The 20,071-nt window shown below is 38.8% G+C and overlaps 1 protein-coding gene across 1 annotated transcript in view; it reads left to right on the forward strand.

Annotated features, from left to right (window-relative positions):
* The window catches only part of daam1a (dishevelled associated activator of morphogenesis 1a), a 137,298-nt gene extending 121,867 nt beyond the window's left edge, over window positions 1-15,431 (forward strand). The window contains exons 23-27 of the mRNA XM_055640503.1: window positions 576-683; window positions 1,973-2,033; window positions 5,488-5,619; window positions 8,418-8,588; window positions 14,371-15,431. Coding sequence (XP_055496478.1) covers window positions 576-683; window positions 1,973-2,033; window positions 5,488-5,619; window positions 8,418-8,588; window positions 14,371-14,577 — 679 coding nt within the window. The 3' untranslated portion in view covers window positions 14,578-15,431. The remainder of the gene's footprint in view (window positions 1-575; window positions 684-1,972; window positions 2,034-5,487; window positions 5,620-8,417; window positions 8,589-14,370) is intronic.
* The last annotated feature ends 4,640 nt before the right edge of the window (window positions 15,432-20,071 follow it).

A 20,071-nucleotide genomic window follows, 5' to 3' on the forward strand; every position in this document is an offset into this window, starting at 1 on the left:
AACCTAGAATCAAATACTTTTTCTTCAGTCTGTTCTGCTTATTGGTCTTGGAAAGCACTACAGCAACTGAACAAGAATGTAGCTACGACTAATCTTTATTTTCAAAGCTTGGAGTGGGGATGTCCACATAAACATCAGAACCACTTTTAGCCTTGTGAATATTGTGGAAATGTATCTTCATTTTGTGAAGTGACATCTTTGTGAAAATAGTTTCCTTGGCAATTACATTCAATCATTCCATTGACCTCGACCACTCTGTTAGTTGATGGCTATCTGTGCCTTTGCCTCTAAATAACTCCTACCTAACACCAATCTATCGAATTCAGCGTTTGACCCAACTTACCCAACCCGATAAAGGCAGGAGTTCAGTTCCGAAACCTCGCCTGCCTATTTCCTCCACAGATGCTGCCTGACTTTCTGAGTTACTCCAACACTTTCTGCTTTTTTTTGTAAACCAGCATCTGCAATTCCTCGTTTCTCTATCTCGGTTTATTATTTAACTTTGGACTGTAGATTTTTATTGCTTGTCTTTTTTTATATTATAACAAACACCTAAAATGTTATTTTTGTTCAAGGAATATTACTCTTTTGCACTATTTGATTACAATTTTGGAGAAGAAATATCCAAAAGTGGTGACCATCCATGATGATTTACGGAGTATTCCTGAAGCTGCCAAAGTTAAGTAAGTTTTCAAGGCATGATAGGTATTCAATGTATATACAACTTTGCTTAATATTGTTGTGCATTTAAATTTATACAGATTTTTCTATTAGATGCATTGTTGTAATAAGACTCTTGCATTTAATTCAATTTTTGAACATTAATACAATAATAATAGTACTTAATATTGCTTTGAAAGATTAAATAATAAGTCAAATTTAAGGGTAATCGGCGATGTATTTGAGTTTTATGGTGCAGCAGTATATATGTGCGGGATTATAGTTGCTGAGTGGAATGTGGCAATTCTCTTCACTGCTGTTCATTAATACAATGGGATGTTAATCAAATTTTAGTTGCTGTGGTGAGGGTGTGCCCACAGTGTGTTGTGGCGGTAATGTTGCCCTAACTACTATAAAGTAATGATGAAAATGATCAACTTGAGAATAGTGAGGGACTTGGAGGTGATGCCATTTTTTTTTGTTCACCCTCTACCCTTGTCATTCTGGATGAACAGAGATTGTGATTTAGCGTAGTTTAGAGATATAGTGCGGAAACAGGCCCTTCAGCCCACCGAGTCCACACAGATCAGCTCACATTAACACTACCCCACCCACACTAGGGACAATTTACCCGTATACCAAGCTGCAAACCTGTACGTCTTTGGAGTGTGGGATTGTGCCGCCTTTGCGAGGTGCTGTCAAGGAAATGATCTGCTACACTGCTGCCTGTGGATCCTGGATGGTGTCAATCTTTGAGAGTTGGTGTCGAGACATTGATTTTAACAAAAAAAAAGATTTATTTTCTTGGAGTCCTCAGGAGCTCTGATAATTGATCCAAAAGGCATATTCTTCACCCTACAGCAACTCCAATCCTCCCAACATGCGATGTGGAAGGTTGTAGTTGTTAAAGGGTGAAGAATGTGCGTGGCTTGGATCAATTGCCTTTCCTTAACTTCACAACGACTAAACTAAACTAAATCGCATCTCAAATCACTCATAAAGTACCAGCAGTGGACTATTTCAGAGCTTATTTCCACTCCTTCAGTTTCGTTGGCAATCTTGAGTATTCACCCGTCGGTGAAAAATTTTCATCTCAGAAAATAAATAAATATTACAATGTTAACCATTTTTTGATATGGTCCTGGTGAGTAAATTATATCTTTAATGTTTCAAAATGTTAATAAAAGTTTCTCCTCTAGACTTAATTTTCTTTTCAGAGAAAGGTTTAAAATTCAATTTAGTAATCTCAGTTAAAAGGTTATTGTATTGTGTACCTTTTGACACTGACGAATGATGTGGTTTTGTTCTGCAGTTTGATTGAGTTGGAAAAAGAATTCAGTAGCCTGAGAAGTGGTCTGAAGGCTGTGGAGAGTGTAAGTATTCCCAGTATTATGTCTCTTTGTTAGATTGTTTTCTTCATTATTATTATTATTATATACTTAAAGGAAGCCCGGGTGGGAAGACTTCACATTCATTAGTATTAACCCATTTCCCTTCACATTAGGCGTGCTTCCTTCCTTCACTACAAGTGCCCTTCCCTTTCGAAGTTGTGCATTTGAATTTACACTGGTTTTTCTATTAGATGTTTCGTTTCGCTTAAACATTTTGTCCACTCCACTGCGAAATCTCCTCAAGGTATGCGTACTTTGAAGAAGTTCTCCTCCTCTCTCCGAAGACAGTTTAGCAATCTCCTCTCTCACTGCCCCCCCCCCCTCTGTAGTTCCCCCTTCCCTCCAACTCTATGACCTCATCTTAACCCAGAAAAAATAGATGCTGCCTCATCTGCTGAGTTTCTCCAGTATTTTTGTCTACCTTAGATGTTTCGTTCTAATAATACTTTTACATTTAATCCAGATTTTGTTCATTAGTACAAGCCATTGCATGCTAACACCTAGATGGGAGCGACGTTATATGTGCTCAACACTTCACTGACAGGAAACACATTCGCCGGCTTCAGATTGCTGGTGGCTGCTCTTTACTTGGCTTTCCTGTATATTTCTATTGTTGTTGGCATTTAAAGAGAAAGCACGACAACTTAGAATTTCTTAATACATTTTTGTCCCTCTCTACAACTTCTAGAATATAGCGAATATTGTGAACAATAAACAAGTTAAAAAGGTATTTCTGAAAGTTTAGTTACTTTGCAATCTGAATTTCCCCTGAAAAGGGGATTAATAAAATATTTATTATTATTATTAATTTACAGTTCAAATATATATATCAAACATCCCAATTAAAGAGGAGCACACAAACGTATTTCTTTCAAATTTTCTACTTAGTGCTGTCCTAGTTTCTGTTCATTGTGAGGATTTGGCATTCAGTTCTGTTTTAAAACAAAAAGGCCAAACATTTAATTTATTGAAATGAGGACAATGTTAATTGTGCTGGCCCCAATGACCGCATGTCCGCAGAAATGAAGTGAATGCACAATGTTGAGAAATGGGGTGGCTGATGAAAGAGCCACGATGAGATCACAGTTGGTTTTGCAACTTTGCACTTTGAAAACAGGGAGAAAAGCACAAAGGAACTCGGGAAGGGGAAGCACCTTTTGTTGCTACTTCCAGCTTTTAAAAGTGTTTACATACTATTCTAATTTTTGAAGCCGCTGTATTTGTACAGCAATGATTTCAGCAGCAAGTGTGTGTTGTGTGCGTGTGTATGGGATGAGGGTGTGGGAGGGGGCATAATGTGGTGATGTGGTGATGTTGGGGGGGGGGGGGGGGGGGGGGGGGAAGAAACATGAAAACTCTACCTGTTACAAGTCAGAATCCCCTCTCTCCACGGGTCTGGATACTTCAATGAGTTTTAATCACACAAGGGCGCAAGTTTTGGAAGATACGTATTAATGCAAAAAGCACAGAAATGGAGAGGGCAAAGAGGTGGATTGTTTTGGATGGACAAACCTCAACTCATGGGATGCCACATGGATCAGTATAGCTATTCTCCATTAATAATAACATGGATTACCACTCATTGGCAACATCTTTACTGATTCCTGTGGCACAATCTTTATCTACATATATGAGTGTTATAAACCACGGTGATAAAGTAAATTTATCAGGAAGATGTATAAGAACATGGTCAAGTTGAGTGGGTGAGCAATACAGTAAAAAGTATAATATTGACATTTATGAGATGGTTTACACGGACAAGATAAATAGAAAAAATGTTCTTTAAAAAAACTTGGGAAATTAGTAAATATTGGAGGATTCATTGGTTCATGAGATAAAGTAAATTAGTTAATGTAAGCAATTAAAACAACATATGGTATGTTAGCCTTTATTGTAAAGGGATTACAAAAGTGAAATGTCCTTACAGACAAAGCAGGGCTTCATGATCTCTGTATCTGAAGAATTTATTACAGAGTGGAGTTTCAGGATTGATTCTTGCAATGATGATAATGCTCTTCGGGTGCCCCAGTTTCCTCCCACACTCCAGACATACGGGTTTGTAGGTTAATTGGCTACGGTAAAAATGGTAAAATTGTCCCTCGTGTGTGTGTGTGTGTAGGATAGTGCGTGTGTACGGGGATCGCTGGTCGGCGTGGACTCCATGGGTCAAAGGGCCTGTTTCCGCGCTGTATCTCTCAAACTATTTTTAAGGCTGAGGTTGATTCCGTTTATGATGTGATGGGAATCAGGGAGCTATACATTCATGAAGGAGCATCTTATTAAATGGTGGACAATGTTGATGCTCAGGGAGACCAGGATATCCTTGTACATACATCACTGAACAATAAAATACAGTTGAAATCAGCAGTTAGCATGAAAAATGACACATTGACCTGTTGGAGTATGAGTATAGATTTTTGTCCATCATTATATAGTGCTAAGTGAAGAACACAACTGGAGTATTATGTACAACCTTTGGTTTCTTACTTGAGCATGGGTATGGAGAGTGCAGCAAAGATTGACTTTGGTGGCACTTTTGTCATATGAGGAAAGACTGCGAGGCTTCTAGTATCTAGAACATAGAAGAAAGAAGTTAATCTCGCTGAAATGTGTAAAAATGTTTGAAGACTTAACAGGGTAGATAGCAGATAGGCACAAAATGCTGGAGTAACTCAGTGGGTCAGGCAGCATCTCTGGAGATTCCTTCTCTCCAGAGATGCTGCTTGACCCGCTGAGTTGCTCCAGCATTTTGTGTCTACCTTTGATTTAAACTAGCATCTGTAGTTCTTTCTTACACAAGGTAGATAGCTGAGTAGATATACTAGGGAATGTGGCTCGAATAAGAGGGCAGTCTCAAAATAACAGCCAGGACATTTAGGACTGAAATAAGTGGAAATGGCTTCATGTCGGATGGTGGTTAATGTTTTAAATTCTACACCTTTGAAGGATTGCCCATTGATTCCATTCAAAATGGAGATTGTGGATGTTGGAAGGGTCAAAGGGGAATGGGAATAGGGCAGGAAAATAGTGCTGAGATGGAATATCATCCTTGATCATGTTGCCTGATAGAACAGGCTTGAGGGATGAATGGCCTACTCTTGCTCTTATATTCTCATCCATGAGATATTCTCTTAATGTCTGTGGGAAAAGTACGAACTGTGTTGAGCAAAACACAAAGTGCTGGTGGAACTCAGCAGGTTAGGCAGCATCATTGCATGGATATGGACTTGTGTCCTTTCAGGTCAGGACCCTTTTTTCAGACCTGAGACGTCTTCTATTCATTCCTTCTACAGATGCTACGTGACCCGCTGAGTTCCTCCAGCACATGATGTTTACCTCAAGATTCCAGCATTTGCCGTTCCTTGTGTCTGTATATAAACACTTTTTGAAGAGATTGTTAAAAGCGTAAATAACCATTTTATTTCCTTTTTTGCAGGAGCTGGCATACCAAAAGCTGCAACCTGCACAGGCTGGCGACAAGTTTACCTCTGTAGTGAGTCAGTTTATTGCCGTAGCAAGTTTTAGTTTCTCTGATGTGGAGGATCTTCTGTTGGAAGCTAAAGATCTGGTAAATTTCATCAAAGCCTCTGCATATTTTTGGAATTCTATTATTTTGTATTTGAGCTTTGTAGGAGAGGGGGGAGTGGGGGATGGGTGAGCATTCGTCACTAAAAATGAGCCCAATTTCATCTCTGGTTTTCTTTCTGTGTGTAAGTGGACATCCTGTTTGCTGTCCATATTGGCACGGCTCGAGATTAAGATTCATTGTCTCCCAACCAATTGTTGGCTGCTCTCTGTGCAGGATGTCTGAGATCATAGTGCAGGAGTCAGAGATACTTCCACACAGTCCGGTGCCAGATCATGTTCCAACGTGGATCTACACCGCATTGCCATTTCAGTTGCCTTCTTTTAGAGTCTGATGTTTGCAAGTCAATGCAAATAAAATGATTTGTCATTTCCTGCTTCTTTGCTAAGGCAATTAAGACTGATTTTCCTAGAAGCTGTGTATTGGAGAAAATAAATTATACTTTAAATCAAGATCTGTGGCAATTTAGTTTCTGACTAAAATCAATGTTGAAAGAACAGGGGTGCTGAAAAAAATGTATTTTATCGTTGAATTTTGATCATTCCTTCTCCATGCCTCTGTCGGGCAGTGCAGAAGTTTGAAAGCTAAACTCGGGAATAGCTTCTTCCCCTCTGTTGTCAGACTTCTGAACAGTCCTTCCGTAAACTGAGGTACTGTCCAATTTACCACTACTCCATTCCAGACATTGAACTTCTGTCTTTGGAACTGGTGCTCTAAAATGCAGAGAACTATATTTTGTACTCTGTGTTTTCCCCTTTGCTCAGCAATTGTACTTGAATGTATTTATGAATAGCATTATCTGATTGGATAGCATCCAAATTGTCCCTGCACCTCAGTACACGTAATACTAATAAACATAAATTGTCTAAATCCTCGTTATTAAATTCAGATTTTGTTTGAAATTTGGTTGAATTTAACTTTCCAAAATGTTTTAAGTATTATTTGGGTTATAACCTTCCTTGTAAATATTGATCTGCCCTGTTCAGCTCTATGGCTTGCCTTCGGGCAAGATCCAGTCTTTAATATCCAAATGAAAAGACACCAAACATAGACCAAATGGAAATTAGCTCAGTAATTAATATTCTTGACTACCTGGTGTTTCCAGCAATTTCTGTGGACACATCCTTTCGTCAAATGATTAACTACTTGCGTGGTTCCTGTACTTAATGAAATGAATAAATTTACCTCGACCTATAAAAATAAATGTACAGATGGTACTAATCGTGAAACCTTTTGATAAGAAGAAAATGGCTACATCAAAGGAAGTTAACAAATGAAAATGTTTCCAATAAAATGTTTACAACAGTTTTATGATCTAAATCAAATTGTTGTACTCTGCAGTCTCTTCTTTGTACCTCTGTTTTTATTGGGTTCTCAATAGGTTGAGCATTAGAAGTGGGGAACGTTTTAATACAAGGAAGAGAGTGGGTGGGTTTGAAGAAACGTGCTGAAACCTGGACAGAGAATATTTGTCCAATTAGATGATGCCTTAATTATGGCTTTCTCAGCAATTTTCTGTGCATGTCATTGTTGTCAAACTAGAGTTTAATGTAATATCACAATTAGAAATTACGAGTCAGAAGTGTTTAATTGTCATATGCGCCGACTGCAGAACAATTAAATTCTTATTTGGAGCAGCATAACAGGTCCATAAACACAATGCACATACACAAAAGTTAAATACACTAATAACTGCAACTAGTGCAAAAAAACCCCCAAAGTTCCTCAGTGCAACCAAAGACAGTCCATATTTGATAGTTGAGGTTAATGTTGCGTAGTGTACAAGAACCTGATGGTTAAGCCCCTGTCTCACTTACGTGTCCTTGGCACGCTAATTACACGACCACACGATGCCCCTGCGCCTCAACGCGACGACGAGGTCGCATAATTTGCGTGCCAAGGACACGTAAGTGGGACAGGACCGTAACTGGGAAGAAGCCATTCTTGAATCTAGTGGTCACAGTTTTTAGATTCTTATACCTTCACACATTGAAGAAGATTCTTATACCTTCAAGGTGTGAAATGAGAGCATAGTCAGGGTTAAGTGAATATTTGATGATATTGGCTGCGTTTTTGAGGCAGTGCCTCCCATAGATTCCCATATCTTTGAAGGAATAAAACATTCTCGGTTGGCAGTGTATTGATGGACAGTTGGTTCAGATTGCATCTTAGATATTTGAAACAAAATTCGATGTTGGGTTTTTTGTCATCATTTATTCATATATACAACTGAAAGTAAAACCAAACAATCCAGTTTGAAGAGTGTTATCTGCTGGAAACCATTTTGCTGTAAATGTTTATTGTTATTTATTTGAGTTGCACAGTGGCATAGCTGGTAAAGCTGCTTGCTCATAGCAGCAGAAACCTGAGTTCAATCCTGAGCTTGGGAGCTGTCTGTGTGCAGTTTACACATTCTCCCTGTGCCGCATGGGTTTCCTCCCACATTCCAAAGAAGGGTTTGTAGGCCTCTTTAAATTGTCCCTAGTGTGTAGGGAGTGGGTGAGAAAGTGGGATAACTCAGAACTAGTGTGAATGGGTCATCGATGGTCGGTGTGGGCTGAAGGACTTGTTTCCATGTTGTATCTTTCAATCAATCAGTATCTGACAATGAAAAAGATCCCAACCCAAAACTTTGCTTATCCTCGTCCTCCAGAGATGCAGCTTGACCCGCTGAGTTACTTCAGCACTTTTTATCTTTTTTTTGTAAACCATCATCTGCAGTTCCTTGTGTCCCCTCTGCAAATTAATGTCTGTTTCTCTCCTCTTCTCCAACAAACCAGTTCACCAAAGCCGTGAAGCATTTTGGAGAAGAAACCGGCAGAATGCAGCCTGATGAATTCTTTGGGATTTTTGATCAATTCCTCCAAGCCTTTGCAGAGGCCAAACAGGAAAATGAGAATATGAGGAAGAAAAAGGAGGAGGAGGAACGCAGAGCTAAAATGGAAACACAGGTCAGATGGTGTCAATCTCAGAAGATCAAGTGTGCATGGTCTGGCATATTATCAAATGATAGCAGATTTCATGGCGATTAATATTTGAAGATAGTAGCTGGAATGATCAATTATTTCAAGTTTCGTGTAGAAGCCTTTTTTTAATTCTGTATTGATCTGGATATAATGTCTGGGTTCACATATAAAATCTTAATTTATGCCATTGCATTGCAATAATGACATTAACACAATAGACTGTAGATCAGTCTGAACAAGGGTTTCGACCCAAAACGTCACCCATTGCTTCTCTCCAGAGATGCTACATGTAGTAAATGCTGAGTTACTCCAGCATTTTGTGTCTATCTTCGATCTTCCAACACAATAGACTTCTGCAAAATAGTACATTAGAAAAAATTGTGCTTGGATTTGAGACATTTAAATCCAAAGATGTCTTTGTCGATTTCTAACTCAAAACGTCTGCATCGATGCTCATTCCTGGTCTGTTCCATTAAATGCTAGTGCAGTTGTATCAGTGCCTTGGAATTGCCGCTGATGTGCTATACAATGTCTTAGCTGCTCAGCCTCTTCACTATCACTTAGTCCCTCAAGTTGTGGCAACATTCTCGTATGTCATCTTTGTACTCTTTCCAGCTTAAAGACGTGTTTCCTACAGCAGGGTGGACAATACTCCAAGTGTGACCTCACCAGCATCCTGTCCCAGCTTCTCTACTTAACATCCTTGCTGATGAAACGGCCTCTTCACCACCCTGCCTACCTATAATGCCACTTTCAAAGATCTATGTATTGAAACTCGTTGATCGCACAACGCTCTCCAGGTGTCATTCACTTCGAAAATCTTACTGTGGTTTGACTTCCCACTTCACGAATATCTGAATTGAACTATTTGCGATTACTACTAAACCCACCAAAATTCCACTTTAATTCTTGATAATGTTGATAACCTTCTTCACTGCCTAGGATACCTCCTATTTTACTGTAAATTCTCATGCAAATTGTTTATATATAAATGATGAACAACAATGGGCTCAGCAGTGATTTCTGTAGCACATATAACCATACAACAATTACAGCACGGAAACAGGCCATCTCGACCCTACAAGTCCGTGCCGAACAATTATTTTCCCCTAGTCCCATCTACCTGCACTCAGACCATAACCCTCCATTCCTTTCCCATCCATATACCTATCCAATTTATTTTTAAATGATAAAATCAAACCTGCCTCCACCACTTCCACTGGAAGCTCATTCCACACAGCTACCACTCTCTGAGTAAAGAAGTTCCCCCTCATGTTACCCCTAAACTTCTGTCCCTTAATTCTGAAGTCATGTCCTCTTGTTTGAATCTTCCCTACTCTCAATGGGAAAAGCTTGTCCATGTTAACTCTATCTATCCCTCTCATCATTTTAAAGACCTCTATCAAGTCCCCCCTTAACCTTCTGCGCTCCAGAGAATAAAGACCTAAGTTATTCAACCTTTCTCTGTAACTTAGTTGCTGAAACCCAGGCAACATTCTAGTAAATCTCCTCTGTACTCTCTCTATTTTGTTGACATCCTTCCTAGAATTGAGCGACCAAAATTGCACACCATACTCCAGAATTGGTCTCACCAATGCCTTGTACAATTTTAACATTACATCCCAACTTCTATACTCAATGCTCTGATTTATAAAGGCTAGCATACCAAAAGCTTTCTTTACCACCCTATCTACACGAGATTCCACCTTCAGGGAACTATGCACATTTATTCCTAGATCCCACTGTTCAACTGCATTCCTCAATTCGCTACCATTTACCATGTACGTCCTATTTTGATTTGTCCTGCCAAGATGTAGCACCTCACACTTATCAGCATTAAACTCCATCTGTCATCTTTCAGCCCATTCTTCCAGATGACCTAAATCTCTCTGTAGACTTTGGTAATCTACTTCATTATCCACAACACCACCTATCTTAGTATCATCTGCATACTTACTAATCCAATTTACCACACCTTCATCCAGATCATTGATGTACATGACAAACAACAGTGGACCCAACACAGATCCCTGAGGCACCCCACTAGTCACCTGCCTCCATCCTGACAAACAGACATCCACCATTACATTCTGGCGTCTCCCATTCAGCCACTGTTGAATCCATCTTGCTACTCCTGCATTTATACCCCACAATTGAACCTTCTTAACCAACCTTCTATGAGGAACCTTGTCAAAGGCCTTACTAAAGACAATATAGACAACATCCACTGCTTTACCCTCATCAATTTCCCTATTAACCTCTTCAAAAAATTCAAGATTAGTCAAACATGACCTTCCAGGCACAAATCCATGTTGACTGTTCCTAATCAGACCCTGTTTATCCAGATGCTTATATATATTATCTCTAAGTATCTTTTCCATTAATTTGCCCACCACCGAAGTCAAACTAACAGGTCTATAATTGCTAGGTTTACTCTTAGAACCCTTTTAAAACAATGGAACAACATGGAATATCCTGTCAGGACCTGGAGACTTATCCACTTTTATATTTTTCAAAAGTGTCAGTACTTTTTCTTTGAATCTCATAGTATCCATAGCTACTCTACTTGTTTCCCTTACCTCACAAAATTCAATATCCTTCTCCTTGGTGAATACCGAAGAAAATACATTGTTCAATATCTCCCCCATCTCTTATGGCTCTGCAGATAGCTGTCCACTCTGTCTCTCTAATGGACCAATTTTATCATTTTGCTATTAATATAGCTGTAGAAACCCTTTGGATTTACTTTCACCTTACTTGCCAAAGCAACCTCATATCTTCTTTTAGCTTTTCTAATTTCTTTCTTAAGATTCTTTTTACATTCTTTATACTCCTCAAGCACCTCATTCACTCCATGCTGCCTATAATTATTGTAGATCTCCCTCTTTTTCCAAACCGTGTCCAATTTCCCTTGAAAACCATGGCTCTTTCCAATTTTTACTATTTCCTTTCAACCGAACAGGGACATAAAGATTCTGTACTCTTAAAATGTCACCTTTAAATGTCCTCCATTTCTCTTCTACATCCTTCCCATAAAACAAAATGTCCCAATTCACTACTTTTAAATCCTTACGCATCTCCTCAAAGTTAGCCTTTCTCCAATCAAAAATCTCAACCCTAGGTCCAGTTTTGACCCTCTCCATAATTATATTGAAACTAATGGTGTTGTGATCACTGGACCCGAAGTGCTCCCCAACGCATACCTCCACCACCTGACCTGTCTAATTTCCTAACAGGAGGGCCATCACTGCCCCTTCTCTAGTAGGTACCTCTATGTATTGCTGCAAAAAACTATCCTGCACACATTTTACAAACTCCAAACCATCCAGCCCATTTACAGAATGTGTTTCCCAGTCTATGGGTGGAAAATTGAAATCTCCCACAATCACTACCTTGTGCTTACTACTAATATCTGCTATCTCCTTACATATTTGCTCTTCCAATTCTGGCTCCCCATTTGGCGGTCTATAATACACACCTATAAGTGTTGCTACACCTTTCCCACTTCTCAGTTCCACCCAAATAGCCTCCCTAGACGAGCCCTCCAATCTATCCTGCCAAAGCACTGCTGTAATATCTTCCCTGACAAGCAATGCAACACCTCCACCTCTTGCCCCTCCAATTCTATCACTCCTGAAGCAACGAAATCCTGGAATATTTAGTTTCCAATCACAGCCCTCCTGCAACCATGTTTCACTGATCTCCACAACATCATACTCCCAGGTGTCAATCCAGGCTCTAAGCTCATCCACCTTTCTTACAATGCTCCTAGCATTAAAATATGCACATTTAAGAAACCCACTGCCTCTTATTCTCTGTTTATTTTCTTTTTCTTCTTTCTCCCCTAGATTTTGGGTCAGAGTGCTTCCCTTCTCTGCCTCCTGCCTCACACTCTTGTCTACTAGCTTTCTTTATTTGAGTCCCTCCCCCCAAACATCACTAGTCACAGGGCTCTAATCTGTCAAACAACGTAACCATCAAGCCAATCATGCATCCATTTAGCTAGCTCTCCATGAATCCCTTCCAGAGTAACCGACCATGTGAGACTTGCCAAAGGTCTTGCTAAAGTCCAAATAGACACCATCCAACATCCTGGCAGCATCAATTTTTTTGGTTACCACTTCAGAAAATTAGTGAGACATGATTTCCACACACATAGCCATCCATGCTGACTATTCTTAATTGGGCCTTGTCTGTTCAGATGCTGGTAGGTCCAGAATGTAATCACTCTCATTTCCCCCAATGTAGTTATTTCTTGCTTTTTACGTAAATACTCATTAACAGTTTTTTTTACCTTTCATATTTGCGTATGGTTCGCTCATATATATGTGTAGTATTATCTGATTTGAATGGATAGCATGCACACAAAACCTTTTCATTGTACCTATACATACGTAACAATAATAAACCTAACAGTTTGTGGAGTAATACCATAACTCATTCACCCAGATTATTTGAAAATGAATTTGCATAAATGTTTACAATAAGAGATAGTCCATTGGAACACTAGCAAAACTCAAATAATTTATATTAATTACTGTACTCACATGGACATTTACACATTGGATTATAAATCTCTTTCCATTAGCAATTATTCCTTGAAGACTAAATGATAGGAGATTGCTTTGGAGAGTACATTGTGATGGTTGCATGATTTGCAATATTTTAAACAAAGAACAAACTCCATTATCTTCTTACGAGACCTAATGCAAATTAAAATGTTAAAGGCCAGCATGTTGCAGATCCAACATTGGATTTTTATAGTTTGAGGATCATTTACATGTAGTAAATTATTAATTCCATATTCTTCACATCTGTTCTTGACTTGGCATGTTCTGTTTTTCAGTTTGCACATGTGTTACATTTAGAAATAAAGTTCTGTCTTAAGATTACATGAGCTTTGACAGTTATAAATATAGGCTTAATGTGAGAGAAACACTAGGAACACTTAAAATCAATTAGGTATTTCATCAAATGTGTATTAGTGTAGTTATTTGGCTGGGAAACATTTATTGCGTTCTCGCTTTCTTCCAGTTTTTCATTTAACATGCATTTTGGTCGTTTCCTGCTGCCAAGCACACATTTATGAAAACACAAAGTGCTGGAGGATCTCAGCAGGTCAGACAGAGGAGGGGTCCTGACCCCAAACATTGTCTGTCTGTTCCCTCCACAGATGTTGTGTGACCTGCTGAGTTTCTCCAGCACTCGTGTAAAACACAATTAGACAATATTTCAGGTTCTTCAGGCTGCCCACAGGCCACAGATGATGCTGGGCCACACCGCCTAATTCTGAAGAACCAGCTCAACCCAAAATAGTTGCTTTCACAGATGATGTCTGACCCCCTGAGTCCTCCAGCATTTTGTTTTGCTCAAGACTGTAGCATCTGCAGTTCCTTGTATTTCCTGTGTACACATCTATAAAATTGTTCAGTTTGTTTTACCATGGGATTTGCAATGAGTATCTTGTGTAAGCTGGATGTTAACATATTAGTCTTACTGATTAGATATATATTCCAAAATAAGCTTTATTTCTTATAGATCTTAGTTTAATTTAAAGAATCAGCATATTGAAATGGGCCGTTCAGCCCACTGAGTCCATGCTGACCATCCGTCACTACTGCACTGTTATCCCATTTTCTCATCCATTCCCTACATGCTAGTGGCAACTTACAGAGGCCAATTAACTTCCAAACCAACACCTTTGGGAGATGTGAAATCATGCAAACTCCACATTGTCCTCATCCATGAATTTCTTTTTAAACCTTAGATGAAAGAACAAAGAGAGAGAGAACGAAAAGCAAGAAAGGCAAAAGAAGGTGGTGAGGAAGAAGGGGAATTCGATGATCTGGTTTCAGCTCTCCGTTCGGGAGAAGTCTTTGACAAAGATTTCAAGCTCAAGCGCAACCGGAAACGTGTCACCAGCCAAGTGACGGATGGGAGTCGGGAACGGCCAGTCACCAAGCTCAACTACTGAGCCATCAGCACCAGTGCAGATTAATGGCCATGCAGCAGCCAGCTCCCATCTTACTATCCCGTTGTGATCATATTCACCAATTATCCTGCCCACTGGTCCTGCTAGTGGCTGCTGCTCCTCACAGCGGGTCCCTTATCCTCTCTGTAGCTGAGTTTTGCATGCACCACGGTCAATGAGAAGCTTGTTCCACGTGGTGCCAAAGCGCAGGAAATGTTGGAGCATTCCTAGGATTCGCACAACTGATGAGTACAACTTGGTGTCCGTGAAATTGTAACAAAAAAAAAAAAATATCCTTCCACAAATGCTTCACCAAGTAAGCATTGCATCGCAACTTAACTTTTCCATTCAGTTACCCAATGGACTAAAGATGGTGCTGATACAGTAAGGAGATGTGTGGAGCTGATGATTATTTGGATGTGAATCTGAAGTGAATAAAGCATGCCGAACGACCGTATTAAATGTGGAGTTTAGAAGGACCATTTAAGTGTGTGTATTGCTAAAGATCCTTGAATATCTGTGGCTTTTGACCTGGTTCCAAGGAATTGAGGAATTTCCCTGGATCATTTTTTAAAACTATTCTTATTTGGGAAATGCTTTATTTTAAACATCATTTTCTCAAACTATTTTCTTGACTGAAAACAAGTATGAACATGAAAATACAAATATAGATGTTATCTTGGTGACATCCAGATATCCTTTTGTTTTTCTATAAAACATTCCATAATTAATGGGATGATGGTAAGCGTTCTCTAAAGGGCCAATGACATATTGAACCTTTATTCTTGCTGCTGGCAGCTCTACAGCAGGACCATAACCAGACACAAAATATAGTTGAAGTGGTTCTATTCAGTTGTATTGGTGGAGGAGTGAAGGGAGGGAGGGAGGGAGGGTAGGGGGGTTAAGGGTTGTGTGGCGTAGTGGATTTTGACAAAAAATAAAAATGTGTCCTTGAAACTTGAATAACAAATGACGTTTATTGTCAATCTAATTAACAGTCTGAAAATGGTTAATGTAAATGGATTGTGTGAATAAATAAGGACAATCGAAATCTGCAGCCTATTTGTATTTGGACGTATTTGGAAAGTGGTTTCAAATATATATATTCAAGTACTGTAGCAAATACTTCAAATTTTCTAGCCAAATTGTAAAGCATTAATTTGGTAGCAACAAGATGAGCCTTTCTTTTCACTGTACAGTGACTTGATCCCTTAACCAAAGTGCCTGCAAACAGGTTTGTGTTTATGATAGGGCTCACTCTTAAGTTTTCTTATTCAGACTCCGATGTTTTGTTTAAAAATTGTTTGGACACTGTACAGTTTAAACTATTGGCTGGGGGAAATACGTGTTCTGATTGGTCCTGTAAAGAGTGAGAACAAAATTAAAGCATAGGTCTGACTGTGTGTGTGTGTGTGTGTGTGTGTGTGTGTGCGCGCACACGTGTGCGTGCATACGCGCATGTCCCTGTGTCCTTCCTGTCAGACATTGATACACCATTTTGCTTTCCTCTCCAGAATAGAAGTGTGAAAGCAATTTCATGTGCCACGGTTATAAGAATGTTTTAGACTGGTGCTGGTTCAGGTAGAAGCTCATTTGTTTCTTGGGTTCATTTGACAAAAACTTTCAACAATGCCAAAAATGGTTATAATATTTGTGAACAAGAATGTACACTAAGGATCTCATTTGTTTGGTAATTTTGTGGGATGTCATTTAAAGCAAACGTGAGCAGTCACAAATGCCATGTACCTTTTTATGACTTGTAAAATCCTTAATGGTAAAATGCAATAAAAGATAAAGTAGTTGAACAATTGTTTTCTGCATTGTGTCAAAAGGTAGCTGTAGTTTAAATATTGGGTTATTTCCACTAGTATTGGAATCATTAATTTATTGAATTGTGTTTGCTTATTATATATCAATGAGTATTATGTTTACAGGCCTGCTGCTGCTGCGAGGAAGAATTTCCATTTCCTTTGCCAGTACATACAGTATGATAATTAAACATTCGTTACTGATAACAAGGCTGAATCAGGATCAGTTTGCCACCTAAGTTTTATGCAGTAGGTTAATGTTGGTTGGCTACCTTGATCAATTATTGGAAAAATTCCATCACGGCTTGTGAAGCATTTCAATGTTTTATTTGGAAACCTATCAAAATCCTAGTTAGAGACTTCCATATTTTGAAGAATTTTAACATACAATTTTGACAATGTTTTAGTAAGAATTTCTGTTGATGATTATGCAATGCAGGTATTGATTTATTATGACATGGGATAAAAATAAATGTATTAGTTTATGCACCAGTTTAATTCTAAACCATGTGCTTTCTATCCCCTAGACGTCCACGGTTACAATATACAGAGAAAAAGTAGGCTACATTTAACTCTCTTATTTAAGTTTCACAACTTGTGAGTCCCTGGAACGTGGTGTTCGCTGGCGTAATTGGAGATATCTTCCTGAATGCTTACGAAAAGGAGCTGCCTTATTTCTTCATAGGGCCACACCTGGTATAATTGAAAAAGTATATTAAGATATATTTTAGTGACTTCAGCATTGAAGTTTAAAATAAAATATTAACTGGCATTTAAGTAACAATTGTGTGGCTATGAAAGTGGAATTGAAAACAAGTATATTGAGTTAATTTTGAGATTTATATCAATACTTTTTCACTTCTTGAAATGTTAGTTTTACTCCAATACAGATCAGTGCAATAACATTCTCCTCGGTGCACCAAGATCCAATGGGAAATGGACTCAGAAAGTACCAACCCAGCTAATTGGTGCCGTCAGAGTGCATGAAGTTGATGAAACCTTGATGCTGAGTTTAAGATTTCTATTTTAAGTTCTATTTTAAGATTTGCTATATTCTACAACAAAATAAATTGAGCAGCTATTTGACTACATGGCTTCATCTTGTAAAATCGTACATTTAAATGCATTTAATTTATATGCATCTTGCATCATCAGGGTCTTCCAGAGACCATTCTTACACCAGAAAGAAGATTTTGAAATTCTTAAACTGAAGTGATCATACTGCCAATCAGCGCAAACATTTTTAAACGGCAGCCTCTAAGATTAGTGAGATTATATGATGACTTTCTATCTGGAACTTAAGAACATTTGTGTACTTCATGTCTCAAAATTTCTGGTCTAGTTAGCATCGGATAATGTAATAAATGGCATTTGTGAATTAATTATTAATTTCTTACTCTGAAAACAAAAGAGATCTAAATGCTGATATGGCAGTTTCAAGAAATAATTTTAACAGAGTTTGGCCATTATGAGTACTGACATTATATTTTCCTCATTAATCTTAAAAAAGAAACAAAGAAATTTGTACAGTACAAAAAAAATTCATGTCATTATTCTGACACTACCTTTGATTCGGAGTTTGTTCACTGCTGCCTTCTGCACCATTCTTGGCTGTGGTAGGAAGTGAAATTACTTTTTTGTATAACAACTGAGGATTTGTTCTTATTCCAACCTGATTTTGCATGAATTCATTCCTTTCTCAGGATAGTTATTTTTTATCTTATCTTTACCTTTAGTTCAATTAAAATGTATGCATCTTTGGAAGTTAACAAAGCTGTAACATAGTGTTGCAAGTGAGGCAGCAAGGTTATGAATTTGCTTTTAATCAGTGTGGTCCACATCTATCTTTGGATTGGACACATAATCTCTTAAGTATTGGATTTGGTTCACTGTGGCTATAAAAAGGGAGCATTTTTATTCCTCTTTAGATTATTTTACAGACAAAGGCATCTGAATGAATTAGCCTAGATTAGGAAAGAGGTTATCATGTGATTTATAGATAGTTTTACCCAGTTTCTGAGTTGATCCTTGCTGGCTATGATGTTGCCTTGAGGATTGAAATCAACGTTAATTCTGAGACTAATATCGAATGAAGTACAAATAACTATGTATTACATGACGTTGAACGTGCTTTAGTTTTAGGTGCCGTGAGGGCATGATCTTAAACAAGTTACAGGTCATCCTACAGAGGATGAGTTAGATCGGGGCACAATGTTGTTCATTGGCTGAGGTCCTTGAAAATAGCCACATTTCCAAGGGCCCCATTGCCTCATTATTACCATGGATCTCCACTCCCTTTGCATCTCCAGTCTCCACCAGAAAGTTCTCGGGAGCCATCTGGTTCTTTCTTGAACAGAGACCCAATCAGTACTTCTTTACTGAAACTCTCCACTGCCTGGCGAAACTAGTCCTTGCCCTCAAAAATTACTCTTCTGACACCTCTCATTTTCTATATGCATATCGGAAGAAGGGTCTCGACTTGAAACGTCACCTATCCATGTCCTCCAGAGATGCTGCCTGACCAGCTGAGTTATTCCTGCACTTTGTGTTTTACTCAAGATTCTGGAATCTGCAGTTCCTTGGGTGTCCACATTTTCAAATCTATATTGTGTGTGGGAGAGCATGGACAACAAGCCGGGGAGTTGGAATGATCCACAAAAGTGGCTGGGGTGAAGCATCTTTGCAGGAATTTGTGGACAAGGAGGAAGAACCTGGCACCTACATTTGCGGTTAGGCTGGACAACCAAAAGCAGGAAAATGGGATAAATGTGATTAAAAATGTTTATATGTGGAGGATAAATCAGTACACAAATTATTTTTTTCTGTGCTGTAATTTCTGCACAATTCTCCAAGGCAATGAGGGAAAGCACACTCACAGTATCGAACAAGGTAATTTTTATGTCAAAGTTGTAATGGATCTTAATATGCTGAGCACACTAACAGGCAGATGCAGTGCAAGTCCTCCTCATCTCTGAAGCACCATTGATGTTCCTGTCAGACCAAAGAGTCCTGATGTTCACTCTACCAGAAATTAGTGCCTCCTCACCAGTATTCCTTTGATAACTACACCAGCAGAATTTTATGCAAGATAGGAAATGGGGACTATTGTTTTAATTGTGTCTGCGCATTTGGTAGGAATGAATGCCAAAACTTATTTATGAGAGGCTTCAAGATGCAATGGATGTAATCCATTTTACCTGAAGCATGGACTAAGCCAGGATGGTCCCCTCAATTATAGTCATATAATGCTTTATTGAATTTAATGAGATTGTTGGAATGGTTTTGGGCATTAAACAAAAGTGCAACTTTATACGACTTTAGGCTGCTTTTGGGGTATTGTGTGCTGTTATGATTGCCCCAATATAAGATGTGGGGATTTGGAGAGTGCCTAACAGGCTTACCAGAATACTGTCTGCATTAGAGGTAATTAACTATAAGAAGTTAGACATACTTGGATTGTTTTCTCTGGAGTGTCAGAGGCTGAGGGGAGGCCTGATAAAGTATATAAAATGATTTAACACATAGATAGGGCAGACAGTCTGGACCTTTGGCCCAGGTTAGAAATGACAAAGATAAGAGGGCATAGCTTTTATGTGAAAGAAGCAAAGTTTGAAGGAAATGTGTGGGGCAAGTTGTTTTTTTTCACAAAGAGAGTGGTGAGCACTTGGAATGCACTGCCAGAGGTGTTG

Source organism: Leucoraja erinacea, chromosome 9, assembly GCF_028641065.1.
Source record: "Leucoraja erinacea ecotype New England chromosome 9, Leri_hhj_1, whole genome shotgun sequence".
NCBI classification, from domain to species: Eukaryota; Metazoa; Chordata; class Chondrichthyes; order Rajiformes; family Rajidae; genus Leucoraja; species Leucoraja erinaceus.